The sequence below is a fragment of the Myxine glutinosa genome, chromosome 4, assembly GCF_964187855.1.
Source record: "Myxine glutinosa chromosome 4, kmMyxGlut1.1, whole genome shotgun sequence".
Classification (NCBI taxonomy): Eukaryota; Metazoa; Chordata; class Myxini; order Myxiniformes; family Myxinidae; genus Myxine; species Myxine glutinosa.
Genome location: NC_136264.1, coordinates 132616977 through 132633025, shown reverse-complemented (window position 1 = coordinate 132633025; position 16049 = coordinate 132616977). Strand labels below are relative to the sequence as shown.

The 16049-nt window shown below is 49.7% G+C and overlaps 1 protein-coding gene across 3 annotated transcripts in view; it reads right to left on the bottom strand.

Annotated features, from left to right (window-relative positions):
- The window catches only part of LOC137425239 (forkhead box protein N4-like), an 89584-nt gene that overhangs the window by 48209 nt on the left and 25326 nt on the right, over positions 1–16049 (bottom strand). For all 3 annotated transcript variants that reach the window (XM_068113453.2, XM_068113456.2, XM_068113454.2), the window contains exon 3: positions 6681–6898. In XM_068113453.2, the coding sequence (XP_067969554.1) occupies positions 6681–6898 (218 nt within the window). The remainder of the gene's footprint in view (positions 1–6680; positions 6899–16049) is intronic.

Here is a 16049-nt window from a genome sequence, read left to right as displayed (position 1 = left end):
AAGTCATCCACAACCTTTTCAAACATCATGTTATATATCGTTTTTGTCCCTATCACTCAATGGTGAAGAATCACGTATAAATAATTTTTTTTATCGTATCTGTATTCATATCTTCACCAAAATTGAATCGATTTGTCCTTGTCACATCCCCAACCTGTCACCAAGTTTTGTACAAATCCGTCCATAACTTTTTGAGATATCATACTCATAAACAGACAAACAAACAGACAGACAAACAAACAAACAACAAGAAGACGTCGTGAATAGCATGATACTTGCAAAATCCACCCCCCCCCCCCCAAAAGGTTTCCATTGATACAGCAAATTGTCCATTTCATTAAGATTAAAATTGATGATCTTGATCAAAGCTCGTGTTAATAGGATGAAAAGTGACGGTTTTTCAGATGAAAAATGATGATTTTAGAAGTTTGACCTTGATTTGACCTTTGACCTCAAAAATAGTTGGTTTCCCAATTCAGTGAGGAACTATGCAAATGCTGTTCAATTTTCAAGTCAATTGGTTGAAAATTGACGGTTTTCAGATGAAAATTGATTTTGGTAATTTGACCTTGAGTTGACCTTTGACCTTTTGACCTCAAAAATAGTTAGTTTCCAAATTTAGTGACTCAATGTGCCAATGCTGTTCAATTTCCAAGTAAATGGGATGACAATTGATAGTTTTTCAGATGAAAATTTATGATTTTGGAAATTTGACCTTGAGTTGACCTTTGATCTATTGACCTCAAATAGTTGGTTTTCCAATTTATTGACCCAATATACAAATACTGTTCAATTTTAAGTTAATCGGATTTAAAATGGCGATTTTAGAAATTTGACCTCCAGATGATCTTTAACCTTTGACCTCAAAATCAATAGGCTTCTCAACTGTGCCGACCTCTACAACTTGGTGAAGTTTCGTGACGATTGGTTTGGAATTGTAACCTGTAGACCGGTGACAAACAAACAAACAGACAGAATAACAAACGCAACCGAGCAATATACTTGAAAAATCTTCGATTTTGCAAGTAATAAATATGTCGTGCCATGATACTTGAGAAATCCCTAAAAGAGGTCGTTGGCCTATGATGACCTCAAGAACGATTGGTGGTTGAATTCAGTGAACTTGATCCTCTTCCTCTTCCAGTCCTCTTCAAATTTCAAGTTAATCGGATAAAAATTGAGGATTTTAGAAATTTGGCCTGTGTTGATGTTTTGGCCTATGTTGACCTCAAAAATAGTTGGGGGTTGACTTCAGTGACCAGATATGCAAATTCTCTTCAAATATCAAGTTAATTGGATGAAAATTTAGGATTTTAGAAACTTGACAAAGTTGGTGACCTTTGGCCTATGTTGACCTATTGACCTTTTGACCCCAAAAACAATAGGCTTCTTGCTTATCACCAACTCTACCATTTGGTGAAGTTTCGTGAAGATTGGTTGAAAATTGTGACCTGTCGGCGACTGACATACGTAAACAGATGTTTAAAGGACGTAAACAGACTGACAGACAAACAACAACACAACAACAACATGCATTTTAAGGCCATTTTCCCTGCTAGAGCAGGGGTTAGCCTTGCGGTCCCCATGACAATCTTCCCCATTTTGCCCTATTTTCTGCATCTCTCCTTGTTAACCCCCTTGCCCGCATTTCTTCTTCCACCATCTTTAGCCAAGTCTTTCTCGGTCTTCCCCGTCCTCTGCTTCCTTCTACATTCATTTCCACCACTCTTCTCAACCAGTCACTTTCATCCTTCCTCAACGCATGACCAAACCATCTCAACCTGTTCCTCTTCACAGCATCAATCACAGGCTCTATTCCCATCATCTTTTGCAATTCATCATTTGTCTTCCTCTCTCTCAATGATACTCCGCACATCCATCGTACCATTCGCATTTCCACCCTTTCCAGCCTTCGTTGCTGCTCTACGTTCATCACCCATGTCTCGCTCCCATAAATCATAACACTTCTCACACATGCAGCATACACCTTTCCCTTCAGCTTCAGCGACACTCTCCTCCTCATCAGCACGCCACTCAGTTCCCGAAACTTCTTCCATGCACATCTCACTCGAGCAACCGTTGCCGAGTCTGATCCACCTTCTCCATTCAGCATGTCTCCGAGGTAGCAAAATGTTTTCACACCTTCCAGCTTCACGCCGTCTCCAAGATCCAACTCAACATTTCCTCCATCTGCAGCTCCCTCTGTGCACACCTTACATTTGAATGTAGCTGCCACACTGGTAAATGACCCTCTCAGACCACTACATTTTTGATGAACCCACTCAGTGCACATTGTACATTGAATGGAGTTCACTCCGACACCCTTCCTGCACACAACACATGGCCACTTCCCAGTTCTTTCCACCTCACCACATGCTTTACCACTTGCCATCACCTTTGTCTTTCCGATATTCACCTTCAGACCTTTTGTCTCCATACATTCCTTCCACTTGTTCATCTTTTCCTTCAGTCCATCCATACTTTCCGCAATCAACACCAGATCATCTGCATACAACAACCCCCACGGTAAACCCTCCTTTACGTTCTGAGCCAGCACCTCCATCACAGCTACAAATAGTAGTGGACTTAGTACCGACCCCTGATGCACTCCCACCTTCACCTCAAACTCACCACTGTTCCCGTCCTTCGTCCTTACAGCTGTGCGCGATCTTTTGTACATTGCCATCACTACTCTGATCAACCATTCCTCCACTCATAACTTCCTCAATGCCCATGTCAATACTTTGCGTGGAACCCTATCGAATGCTTTCTCCAGATCAACAAACCCAAAAAACAACTTCTTCCTCTTCTCCATGTACTTCTCCTGCAACTGCCTCACAATGAAAAGTGTGTCTGTCGTTCCTCTTCCTGGCATAAATCCAAACTGCATTTCGTCGATCTTCACTTTCTTCCTTATCCTCCTCTCCAACACCCTTTCCAATACCTTCATTCCATGCTCCAATAACTTTATCGCTCGGTACGAGCCACACTCCAGAGGGTCACCTTTCCCCTTGTATAGAGGGACGAGGGTACTCAGTTCCCAATCCACTGGAATGCGGCCTTCTTTCACCACCAGATTACAGATCTCTGTCATTCTCTTCACACCCCAACTTCCTGCTGCCTTCAACATATCTCCCACAACTCCCGTCGGCCCTCCCGCTTTTCCACTCTTCATTGCTTTTATCGCTTCCTCAACTTCCTTCTCAGTTATCTTCTCTGCCGGTCCTAAAACTGGGTTACTCTCTATGTTGCCATCCCATTCATTCTCTGTATTCAACAGCATTTCCATATATCTTTTCCATCTTCCTTTAATTCCATCTGGGTCGACAACGATTTGTCCCACTTCATCCTTCAAGCAACTCACCCCCATCACATCACAGCTCTCTTTCGCTATGTGCTTTACAATCCTGAATACTGCTTTCTGACCCTCTTCCGAATCCAAGCATTCTCCGAACATTTTCCTACATGCCTCCTGCGCCTTTGCTACCTCTTTCTTTGCAGCCTTCCTGGCTGCCTTATAACTTTCATGCTCTGCTGTTTCTGCTCCCGTACCCTTCGCCTTCTGCCACTCCTTGAACTTCTTCCTCTTCTCGTCGATCCTCTTTCCAACTTCATCATCCCACCAGCATGTTTCCGAGTGCCTCGGTGGTCCTTTTGTCCATCCACATACCTCACCAACGGCTCCCAACAGACTAGCTTTCATTGACATCCAACCACTTTCAAGCTCAACCACATCATCCTCTACCCTACTCAGCCTCTCTTTTAATGCCTCCCTTACTGTCACCTCTTTGAACCTCCACACCTTCATTCTCGGTTGGTACTTCACCCGCCGAGCTCTCCTCGCACCTTTCACCCTTATGTCGCAGACAACCAAGTGGTGCTGTGAAACAGCCTCCTCCCCCGGGATCACCTTTGTGTCCCGGAGGTGCCCCCTATCTCGCCTACGCACCATCAGGTAGTCAACGGTTGTCGTCGACCCACCTGACGTGTATGTAACAAGCTTATTATCCTCTTTCTGGAACTGAGTATTACAAATCAACAAATCAGCTCCATCAGCAAACTCCAAAATCCTTTCACCTTCTCCATTTCTCACACCATATCCGTAACCCCCATGAACTCCCTCAAAACCATCCATACTCCTTCCCACATGTCCATTCAGGTCTCCTCCCACCACAACAACTTCCTTATCTTTCACGTTTTCCATCAGCTTCTCTATCGCACACCAGAACTTGTCCTTCTCTTCATCGCTTCGACCAACCTGTGGAGCATATCCCGAGATGACGTTCACCAAGAGCTTTCCAATCATCATTTTCACCATCATCAACCTATCACTCACTCTAGTCACACTCACCACACTGTCTACAAACTCCTCAGAAAACAGGACACCAACACCATTCACGCCCTCCAGGCACCCTTGCCACACAAACTTGTATTTCTGTCCCTGCCTACCCTTCACCATTCTCACACCACTTCCCTTCCATCTCATCTCTTGCACACAACATATGTCCACTCTTCTTCTGACCAATACTTCCACCACTTCTCCTGATCTCCCTGTCATTGTCCCTACATTCCATGTCCCAAACCTCAGAAACCGATCTCCACTTCGGGCTGTACCCTGCCCATATGTAGTTGTAATTGTCATGGTTCTCTTTTTGAGGCAATGTTTTTATGGCCGGATGCCCTTCCTGACGCCAACCCTCTTAGTCGTCTCTTACGACACGCAGGGATACGGTGTACCTATTCTGACCAGGGTACACACTGGGAAACGTTTAAGACATGGAAATTCTGGGGGGGGAGGGGGAGGGGGCGGCGTCAGCATCACGGCTGCGGTTTAAACATATTCCAACAATATGCAAACGAGATATAGGGGGCGGGGCACAAGTCGAGACGAGGAGGAGAGCGAACAAGCACGTGTCCGGGAGGAGAGAAAGAATCAATATATAATTCTTTGTCTATCCGTTTGTCCTGTTTTTAAAAACGCCGGACAAAGGGTAAGATGCCCGCGAGAGGCAGGGGGGAGAAAAGAAAATCAAAGAAACAAGCAAATGCTATGAAGGAAAGAACTTACACTCACAAAACACCGACGGGGGGAAGGGAGCCCGGAAAGACTAGGCCGCGCACGACGCGCGAATAAAAAACGACCAATCACACACAAATCCGCAACAACCATAAAACCAAAACTAAACAGAAACACACAACAACACACACACAACAAAACAACCAGCGGAAACCCGTCAAAGACACGAATGGGAAAACACTCAAACTTCGATGCCGTGGAGAGCTCGAAGCAAGCCTCGTCGCCCGAGGGACCGGAAGTAATCGTACTTCAGACACTTCAGACGTGTCAGACAGACACGTGTACTGACAGACAAACAGACAATGAAAAATCACTCATAGAGCGACACTTGGCAAAACAGTACAAAGTGGAATGGCACTCAGTAGAGTAGAGCATCCTTTTAACCCCAAAAATAATTGGTGGTTGAATTCAGTTGGCTGATATGAAAATCCTATTCAAATTTCAAGTCAATTGGATGAAAATTGAGGCTTTTAGAAATTTGAAAAAAGCGGTTGACCTCGGGCCTATGTTGACCTTTTGGCCTATGCTGATTTCCAAAATAGTTGTTGGTTGAATTCAGTTAACTGATGTGTATATCCCATTCAAATTTCAAGTGAATCGTATGAAAATTGAGGATTTTAGAAATTTGAAATTGTTGTTGACTTTTGGCCATGGTGATCTCAAAAATAGTTGGTGGTTGAATTCAGTTTGCTGATATGTAAATCCCATTCAAATTTCAAGTGAATCGGATGAAAATTGAGGATTTTAGAAATTAAAAAAAGTGGTTGACCTTTGGCCTACGTTGACCTTTTGGCCCACGCTGATCTCAAAAATAGTTGGTGGTTGAATTCAGTAAGCCGATATGTAAATCCTATTCAAATTTCAAGTCAATCGGATGAAAATTGAGGGTTTTAGAAATTTGAAATGGTTGTTGACCTTTGGCCTATGTTGACCTTTTGGCCTATGATGATCTCAAAATGTAGTTTGTGGTTGAATTCAATTCGCCGACATGTATATCCGATTCAAATTTCAAGTCAATCGGATGGAAATTGAGGATTTTAGAAATTTGAGAAAAAGTGGTTGACCTTTGGCCTATGTTGACCTTTTGGCCTATGCTGATCTCAAAAATAGTTGGTGGCTGAATTCAGTTCGCCGATATGTATATCCTATTCAAATTTCAAGTCAATCGGATGAAAATTGAGGATTTTAGAAATTTTAAAAAAGTGGTTGACCTTTGGCCTATGGTGACCTTTTGACCCCAAAAATAATAGGATTTTGGCGGACCACGAACTATACCATTTGGTAAAGTTTCGTGAAGATCGGTTTAAAATTGTGACCTGCAGGCAAGTATAAGTGAGCGGACAGACAAACACACACCACAAACAAACACACAAAACGGAGTGAGCAACATACTTGCAATTTTTTTTTTTTGCCAAGTAATAACGCACAAGACCAACCAATATACTTGAAACATCTTCTATTTTCGCAACTAACAAACAGACAGGGGTGAAATCATAACCTCCATTCACCTTTGGTGGTGGAGGTAAATACGGTAACAGTCAGGGGAAGCCAAACTCCAGACTGCACGGAACTTCATCCTCAGACCATGAATAAAGGGTCCTACCAGCATGAGACACAACAGCAGTTGGATGCAGTGGATGAAGGGTCACCGATGGAAGCCATGACAGAGGGTGAAGTTCAGAAGGCAACTCATCACTCCGTACACATTGGGCTCCGAGCTCACTCCGGTTCTCCTTTGACCCCAGGTCATTTTCACCTTCTGTGGTTGGAAGCGACACTCCTGGCGGAGCTCCTGCTCGCAACCCAAAGTCCTCGCCGATGCTGCAAACACAAAGGGCACTGTAGTTAAACTTCAAGAAGGAAAACATATTTTCCTCTCTCCCATTTTCATCTCTCCTGCTCTGTTATCCTTCTACTTGCTCTTCATCGGGTGATGTTTTTTCATGATTTGTCTCACTTTCATCTTCTTCGTCCGATCGAACCTGTGTAAGTATGAACTATGATGTTTTGTGTCCTTTGTGCCTGTGGTTACCGCTTAGAAAGTGGCTGCATATATCCAGGGTAACTTTATACACACGATTTACTGGAATGTTGTAACACGTGACCAAAACATCAAAGAAGAGTTTGTGGTTGGTCGAATCATAGTCACTGAAGGTGCCAGAACTGCAGAGAGGAAAATGTAAAACAACAACCAACTCGAGGTTTTGTCAAAAAAGGGACAATGGCTTTAACCGTTCTTTTAACGCTGTGAGGCGCATTGGGCTGCCGGGGCAATCTTGATAACTTGGACGATACAATCTTGGACGGGTCACAACTCTGACGCAGGATACCTGAATGGCTTATTACCCCAGTAAGTTGGTACTCATTTTGCTGAGCTTGATACGATGACAGGCTGAGTCAACCCACATGGTGTTATTTAACAGAACGGCAGCAGCTTGACCTCAAGACCCTAAGATCTTAATGCGAGCCACCTTAACTGTTATGGCGACCCCAGGCTTAATTGTATGCATTGCTCGAGGCCAAACTATTTGAGAAATAACTAGAACGACACTCAGTAGAGAGCACACCTCCACCTGGTTGGCCATATCACTCAATGGTGAAAAATCACTTTAAAATTCTACTAGTTGCATCCGGATCCGGATCTTCCCCAAAATTGAATCGATTCTTCCTTGTCTCACACCCAACCGGTCCACCAAGTTTCGTCCAAATCCGTTCATAACTTTTTGAGATACGCTGCTAAGTATCGTTTTTGGCCCTATCTCCCAATGGTGAAGAATCACTTTAAAATTCTAGTAGCCGAATCCGAATCCGGATCTTCACCAAAATCTAATAATTTTGTCCTTGTCACATTCGGTACATCTCTGCCAAATTTCGTCGAATCCCTCCACTACTTTTTGAGATATTTTGTTCACAAACGGACAGACAGACAGGGGTGAAAACATAACCTCCATCCACCTTTGGTGGCGCAGGTAAAAATATAACCTACAGCAAATGCAAATAAACATTATTTGAGCAACAAAGCAAACATAACCCAAGTGTTTTTTCAGCAGTTGAATGATATCAACTGAAACGTCGGTAAGAGTATACTCAAAGCCGTGGAAAATGAGTTTGGACTGACGTTTCGAGCAAAAAATTAAATGAAAAGGCCTTGTACCAACTTGTAATTGATAACATCCATTGATCATATTGTCAGCTGACGCGTACCGAGACTAGGCCTCACAGAGGCCTGTATTATGGTTTATAATGGCGGCTTTCTTTCCCAATTCAACTTCATTTCACCAGAATGTACTTAAAGATTCCAGAACCTTCCCAATGAGTATGACATATCATTTTGCCTATCTATGACACATGACTCGACCACATCGTAGTTTTTTGTTCAATGGTATCATCGTGGTACCTCATTATTTTTCCATTTCCTCTTCATTGTTTTTGTGATACTCGCCTTGGTATTTTTTTCACTAAAACATCTCCACCAGATTTCTTCCATAATAAACATTGAACCAAAATTGTCCAAAATTATGTCACCATTGCAGTGCTATGGATCATGATAAATGAGTTAATCCTGGATTGGTGTCTACTTGTACTAGAAACAAGAATGACTGCACTGTGGTCACAACTTGTGACAAAATCCGGTAATGGGGCGATTGGGAAACGAGCATTTAAAGCACCCTTAAAAGATGAGCAGCGTGATTGGGAAACACATTTAATGCGCTGTTAAAAAATTAACTCGACACCTCTCATTCATGTCAGCCTCTGCCACGGTTATATCAGAACAAACTGATTCATCACACGGTCACGGATTGATTAAATCCAATATAAGGCCGTTCAAAATTTATATAATGCTATTTTTATAGGGAGGCGCATACAGTGCGAGCTGATGGGCTTGATTGATGACCATTCCTTTTTGCACCGTGACGACGCATATGGCTGCCGAAGCAGTTTCCTTGGCTACTGGACACAATCCTGGATGGGTCGCCACTCCGACGCAGGATACCCGAATGACTCATTCATCCCAGCAAGCTGGTACTCAATTTGCCGACCTCAGAAGGATGACAGGCTCAGTCAACCCCCCTGGTGTTATTCAGCGATCGACGGGGATTCAAACTCTGGATCCTCGGATCCCAAGCCAGCACCCTAACCGCTAAGCCAACACCTGGCTGACGGGCTTGATTAGATTTTTCATTTGATTTTTTTGGGGTGCCTCATTGTGAGTAACACCGAACCCAAACAAAGCCAATGGAAATATCACGCAACAAACCCGGGCAGTGTAAATTCGGCAGAGGCCTACAGGCCTGATGTCTTAGGCCCACCAGAAAACCAAGATGGCAGCCATATTTCATCTGGGTGCCATGGTGGGTGAAGCCACATGACAAATGCCGGTGGGGTCTTTCAGCTGTCCAACCAATGGTGCACATTTCAAAAATCGACCCCCAACAAGAACCACATCAACAACCATATGGAGCTCTTGTAGACCTGTGACACATCACAGGTAAAACTAGAATGACACTCAGTAGCGAGCATACCTCTGTCAGGTGAACAGTTTACGTTTTGTATCCCAGAGTAGACCAGAAAATCACAATACAGAATCACATTTAATCAAAATCATCCGTCCACAACTTTTTGAGATATCCCATGCTATATGTCGTTTTTTGGACCTATCCCTCAATGGTGAAGAATCACTAAAAATTATACTATCCGGATCCGACCAAAATCTAATCGTTTCGTCCTTGTCACATGCACTACCTCTCCCAAATTTCGTCCGAATCCCTCCACTACTTTTTGAGATATCTTGTTCACAAACAAACAGACAAACAGACGGGAGTGAAAACATAACCTCCATCCACCTTTGGTGGCGGAGGTAAAAAGGTGCTGTGCAGAAGGTAAAGTGAATAGAAGCAGTCCGTGCCTTTTACTTTTGTAAACCTATACCAAAGTCTTGGAGAAGTGAAACCGAGGCGCTTACAAGGGGAAAATGTTTTGGCTTATTTTCAGGGTCTTTTCTTGTAGTGAATCAAGAACATTTTACAAAGCTCAAGCATCAAAACCAGGTACAAGCTGTCACACACAATCCTAAGTGTCATCAACATCAACTTGAAGACCACACAGCTGGAGATAAGTCAGGATGGTAAGGAGGAATCATTTGTGGAGACAGGCAGGTACCTGTCTGTGAGGCTGCAGGAACCTGAATGTGCAAAAAGACTCGGGACCGCAGGTTTGCGCACAGGCAGGTTCTCTACTTGGAAAATGGAAAAACACATTGGATTTGAGCCAGATTAAAAGAGCCGGATAATGTTGGAGGCTTGGCACACCATGTTGATGTAGGCATGGGTGGTGGATTTATGTTGCAATGGGAATACTTTACACTTGTAAATTTAGGGAAGTGACCAGAAGCAAGTGCTGCAGCATGATGGTTGCTCCAGATTTTTTTTATTTGTGTTTGTGTTGTAATGTGTTGAGAGTGTTGTAATCGCTCCTTTCCATGTAAATACATTCTGGTCATTCAAGTAAATTGTGGTTCTAGGATGTTCTCCTAACTGCCTTTCCCTAAAAACTGTACACAATATTTTTCTTTATCTTTAATAAAGAAACAAGAAGACGTCATGTGGAGCACGATACTTGCAAAATCCGCCCCGCCCATCCCCCCCCGCCCCCCCCCACCCCCCAAGGTTTTCCATTGGTAGAGCAAATTGTCCATTTCATCAAGATTAAAACTGACGATCTTGATCGAAGCTCGGGTCAACAGCATGAAAAGTGACGGTTTTTCAGATGAAAATTGATGATTTTGGAAGTTTGACCTAGTGTTGACCTTTGACCTTTTGACCTCAAACAGTTGGTTTCCCTATTTAGTGAATTCATGTGCAAATGCTGTTCAATTGTCAATTCAATCGGATGAAAATTGATGGTTTTTCAGATGAAAATTGATGATTTTGGAAGTTCGACCTTGAGTTGACCTTTGACGTTTTCACCTCAAAATAGTATGTTTCCCAATTTAGTGACTCGATATGCAAATGCTGTTCAATTGTCAAGTCAATCGGTTGAAAATTGACGGGTTTTCAGATGAAAATTGATGATTTTGAAAATTTGACCTTGAGTTGACCTTTGACCTTTTGACCTCAAAAATCGTTCATTTCCCAATTTAGTAAGGCAATATGCAAATGCTATTCAATTTTCAAGTCAATCGGATTTAAAATGGAGATTTTAGAAATTTGACCTCCAGATGACGTTTGACCTCAAAATCAATAAGCTTCTCATTTGGGACGACCTATACAACTTGGTGAAGTTTCGTGACGATCGGTTTAGAATTGTGACCTGTAGGCCGGTGACAAACATACAAACAGACAGACAGACAGAACCACAAACGCAACCGACCAATATACTTGCAAAATCGAACTATTTTATGACATTGAAGGAACTGCGCTCCAACGCGAGTCGAAAGAATTGACGCGACCAAAGACGGAATTCGTCCGAGTTGCTTTATTGAAACCAAACAGCTCAGGTATTCTGACAAGCCCGTTTTTCGGGCAACAATATATATACACATTTATGTCGGGAAGTTTGCCCGGCAAAAGCTATACCGGGCATGCCCGGGTATCAAGGGCGAGCCTTGGAAAGGCGAGTCTGGACCTGCCCGGGCGTGTTTGGCTGCGGCCTGGCAAGTCGAGGCTGGGCGTGCCCGGGCGCTCTGGGCGAGCACTGGAAAGGCGATAGCGGGCATGCCCGGACGCTCTGGGCGAGCCCTGGAAAGGCGATAGCGGGCATGCCCGGACGCTCTGGGCGTGCCCTGGAAAGGCGATAGCGGGCATGCCCGGACGCTCTGGGCGAGCCCTGGAAAGGCGATAGCGGGCATGCCCGGACGCTCTGGGCGAGCCCTGGAAAGGCGAGAGCGGGCATGCCCGTGAAAGACGAGACCGGGCGTGCCCGGGAGGTTCGGGCGTGCCCGGGAACAGTGAGTCCGGGCATGCCCGGGAGAGGCGCGTCTGGCCGTGTTCTGGCCGGTGCAAGGCGATTATGTACATCCAGCGGTAACCGCTACACACGCCCCTCCAGAATCGACCTGCACCGGCAGGGTCAATTTAAGGGGGGTCCGGATGACCCGGCCGAAGCGACCCCTGGAGGGTCGTGGGGAGGGGTCTGACGTGGTGGTGGGTGGTCGAGCGGGGGGAACTGTGGACGGGGGGCGGCCTCGCCGCGGAGGAAGGGCCAACCGTGGTGGTCGGTCGACGTCCATGTGCGCCGGTTTGACGCGGTCCACAGAAATCCGGTCCGGCCGGCCGCCGAAGTCGACGATGAAAGACTTGTCGCCCCGTCGCAGGACCCGGAAGGGCCCGTCGTACGGCGGCCGGAGTGGCCCCCGGTGCGCGTCATGACGCACAAAGACGTACTCCGCTGTGCGAAGCGCCGGGGGGACGTAGGACTGGGGGCCACCGTGGCGGGACGTCGGCACGGGGGCAAATCGTCGGGCGGCCTCCTGGAGGTCCGAGCGCTGGCGAGCGGCGGACCAGGGACTGGTAGCGTCAGGCACGAATTCGCCCGGGACGCGGAGTGGCTGGCCGTAGACGAGCTCGGCGGCGGACGCCTGGAGGTCTTCCTTGGGGGCCGTGCGAAGGCCCAAAAGGACCCACGGCAGCCGGTCGGCCCAACCGTCGTCCTGAAGGCCGGCCATGAGTGCGGCCTTCATGGAGCGGTGAAACCGCTCGCACAACCCATTGGCTTGGGGGTGGTAGGCCGTGGTGCGGTGCAGCGTGACCCCCAACGAACGGGCGACCGCGCCCCAAAGCTCAGACGTGAACTGTGGGCCGCGGTCGGACGAGATGTCCGCTGGTGCGCCGAAGCGCGCGACCCAGGTGGCGATGAACGCCTGCGCCACGTCGGCGGTGGTGGTGGAGGTGAGGGGCACGGCCTCCGGCCACCTGGTGGTCCTGTCCACCATGGTGAGCAGGTGGGTGAACCCCCGCGAGGGGGGCAGGGGAACCACCAGGTCCACGTGGACGTGGTCGAAACGCCGTTCAGGCACGGCGAAAGGTGCCAGCGGGGCCTGGGTGTGGCGGTGGACCTTGGCTCGCTGGCAGGCCGTGCAGGCGTTGGCCCAGTCGCGGATGTTTCGTCGAAGGCCGTGCCAGACGAAACGCGCCGACACCAGCTTCTGAGAAGCTTTCCGGCCCAGGTGAGAAAGGCCGTGGATGGAGGCGAAGATGCGGCGCTGCCAGGAAACGGGCACGATGGGGCGAGGCTGGCCCTGGGAGACGTCGCAGAGCAGGACGGTGCCCGCGAAGGGGATGTCGGCCAGGCGGAGGCCCGTGTCCGCCACGCGGAGTGCCTGCACCGAGGCGTCGGTGGTCTGGTCGGCCGCCATGAGCGTGAAGTCCACGCCGAGGTGGACCGCGTTCGCGCTGGCCCGCGAAAGGCAGTCGGCCACGGCGTTGTCTTTGCCGGCGACGTGCTGGATGTCCGTGGTGAACTCCGACACGGCGGAGAGGTGGCGCTGCTGGCGGGCCGACCACGGCTCCGTGACCTTAGCCATTGCGTAGACCAACGGCTTGTGGTCGACGAAAGCCGTGAACGGGCGGCCCTCCAGGAGGTGTCGGAAATGGCGAACGGCCAGGAATAGCCCGAGCAGCTCGCGGTCGAACGTGCTGTAGTTTAACTCGTTCGGCCGGAGTTGCCGGCTGAAAAAAGCGAGTGGCTGCCAAACCCCGTCCACCCATTGCTCATGGACGGCGCCCACCGCGTAGTTGGAGGCGTCCGTAGTGAGGGCGATGGGCGCGTTGAGCACCGGGTGAGCCAGCAGCGTTGCGTCGGCGAGGGCCCGTTTGGCACTGGCGAAGGCCGCGTCCATGGCCGCGGACCAAACAATGTCATGCTTGGCCGGCTTGCCCCGGAGGGCCTCGTAAAGGGGCCGCATGAGCTGAGCAGCGCGGGGCACGAATCGGTGATAAAAATTCACCATGCCGAGGAACTCTTGGAGGGCCTTGATGGAACGGGGACGCGGGAACGTGGTGATGGCCTCGACCTTGGTCGGCAGCGGCACGGCCCCGGTCTTGGTGATGCGGTGGCCCAAAAAGTCAACGGTCGTCGTGCCGAAGTGGCATTTGACCGGGTTGACAATTAAGCCGTGCTCGCTGAGGCGACCGAACAGTGTTCGGAGGTGGAGGAGGTGCTCGGCGCGGGACGTGCTGGCGACGAGGATGTCGTCCAGATAGACGAAAAGAAACGGCAGGTCGCGCAGCACGCCGTCCATCAAGCGCTGGAACGCCTGGGCCGCGTTCTTGAGGCCAAACGGCATCCGCAAAAATTCGAACAGGCCGAACGGCGTGATGACGGCCGTCTTCGGGACGTCGGCCGCCCGGACAGGTACCTGGTGGTAGCCCCGTATCAGGTCAATTTTCGAAAAGATGACCCGTCCCGCCAAACGGGCGGAAAAGTCCTGAATATGCGGGATCAGGTACCTGTCGGGGGTGGTAGCGTCATTGAGACGGCGGTAGTCGCCACACGGGCGCCATCCACCCCCCGGCTTTGGCACGATGTGCAGTGGCGAGGCCCACGCCCTATCGGAGCGCCGCACGATGCCGAGGTGCTCCAACGCGTCGAATTCGGCCTTTGCCACGGCGAGCTTGGCTGGGTCGAGGCGGCGGGCCCTGGCGTAGACCGGCGGGCCCGTAGTGGGTATGTGGTGCTCGATCCCGTGCCGCACCGCGACGGCCGAAAACGTCGGCCGCGTGAGGGCCGGGAATTCCACGAGCAGGCGAGCGAACTCGTTCGTTGCCGGGAGGGCGCACGCCAGTTCGGTCGGCGCGGAGCTGCTCATTGTGCACGCCAGGGAGCTGAAGGTCTCGGCGTGGACAAGGCGACGTCGTTTGACGTCGACCAGCAGCCCGTGCACGCAGAGGAAGTCGGCGCCCAGCAAAGCCACGGGGACGCTGGCGGTAACAAAAGTCCATTGAAAGCGCTGGCTGCCGAAGCAGAGGGTGACGACGCGTGGGCCGAAAGTGCGTATGGCCGAGCCATTAGCAGCGACCAAAGAGGGGCCGCAAACTGCGTCCAGCCTGTCCTGCTCGGAGGCAGGTATGACGCTCAGTTGGGCGCCGGTGTCGCACAGGAAACGCCGTCCAGACGCTTTGTCCCGAATAAACAGCAAGTTGCCCGAGTGGCCGGCGCTCATGGCTGGGAATGAACGCCGGCCTGGCCGTTTCCCGACCTGCCGAAAGTGCACGGGGGCCGGCACGTCCGAGCCTTGTGTCCGAACCTGGCGTGGTAATAACACCACGCCCGGTCAGGTGGAGGCCCCGGCCGTCGTGTCGGAAGCGGGCGGTGCGGCGTGGCAGCCGCCAGTTGCACCGGCAGTTCGGCCTCCAACCGCGCAGGGCGCTCGGGCGTCGTGGGCGTCGCCTCGGACGGCGGCGGGCTCCAGGTAACCGCGCCGATGTGCTGGCCCGCCGAGGAGATCTTATCGGCTTCCCTGGCGAGGGCGCGGGAATCCGTGATCAACGTGCCAGCCAGGGCGAGGCGTACCGGGTTAGGTAGCTGACGGAGGAACAGCTCCCGGAACAGGAATGCCGGAGAGTGCTCGCCGAGCAACGAGAGCATATAGTCCATGCGCTCGGACGGGCGCGTGTCGCCGAGCTCGGGCAGGTCAAGCAGGCGCCGTGCGCGTGCTGCCGGTGAGAGGGCGAAAGCGCCGAGGAGGAGCGTCTTCAGCGCGTCGTATTTGTCAGCAGCCGGCGGGTGCTGGAGGAGGCTCAAGGCGCGGGCCGCGGTGGTGGAACCGAGCGCCGCCACAACATGGTGGAAGCGGGTGTCGTCCGCAGTGATGCCTCGCAGGGCGAACTGGGAGTCCGCCTGGGCGAACCAAACAGCCGCGTGAGTCTCCCAGAAGGTAGGCAGTTTAAGCGTCACTGCCGTATCCATGTCGGTAGGTCACCAATGAAGGAACTGCGCTCCAACGCGAGTCGAAAGAATTGACGCGACCAAAGAC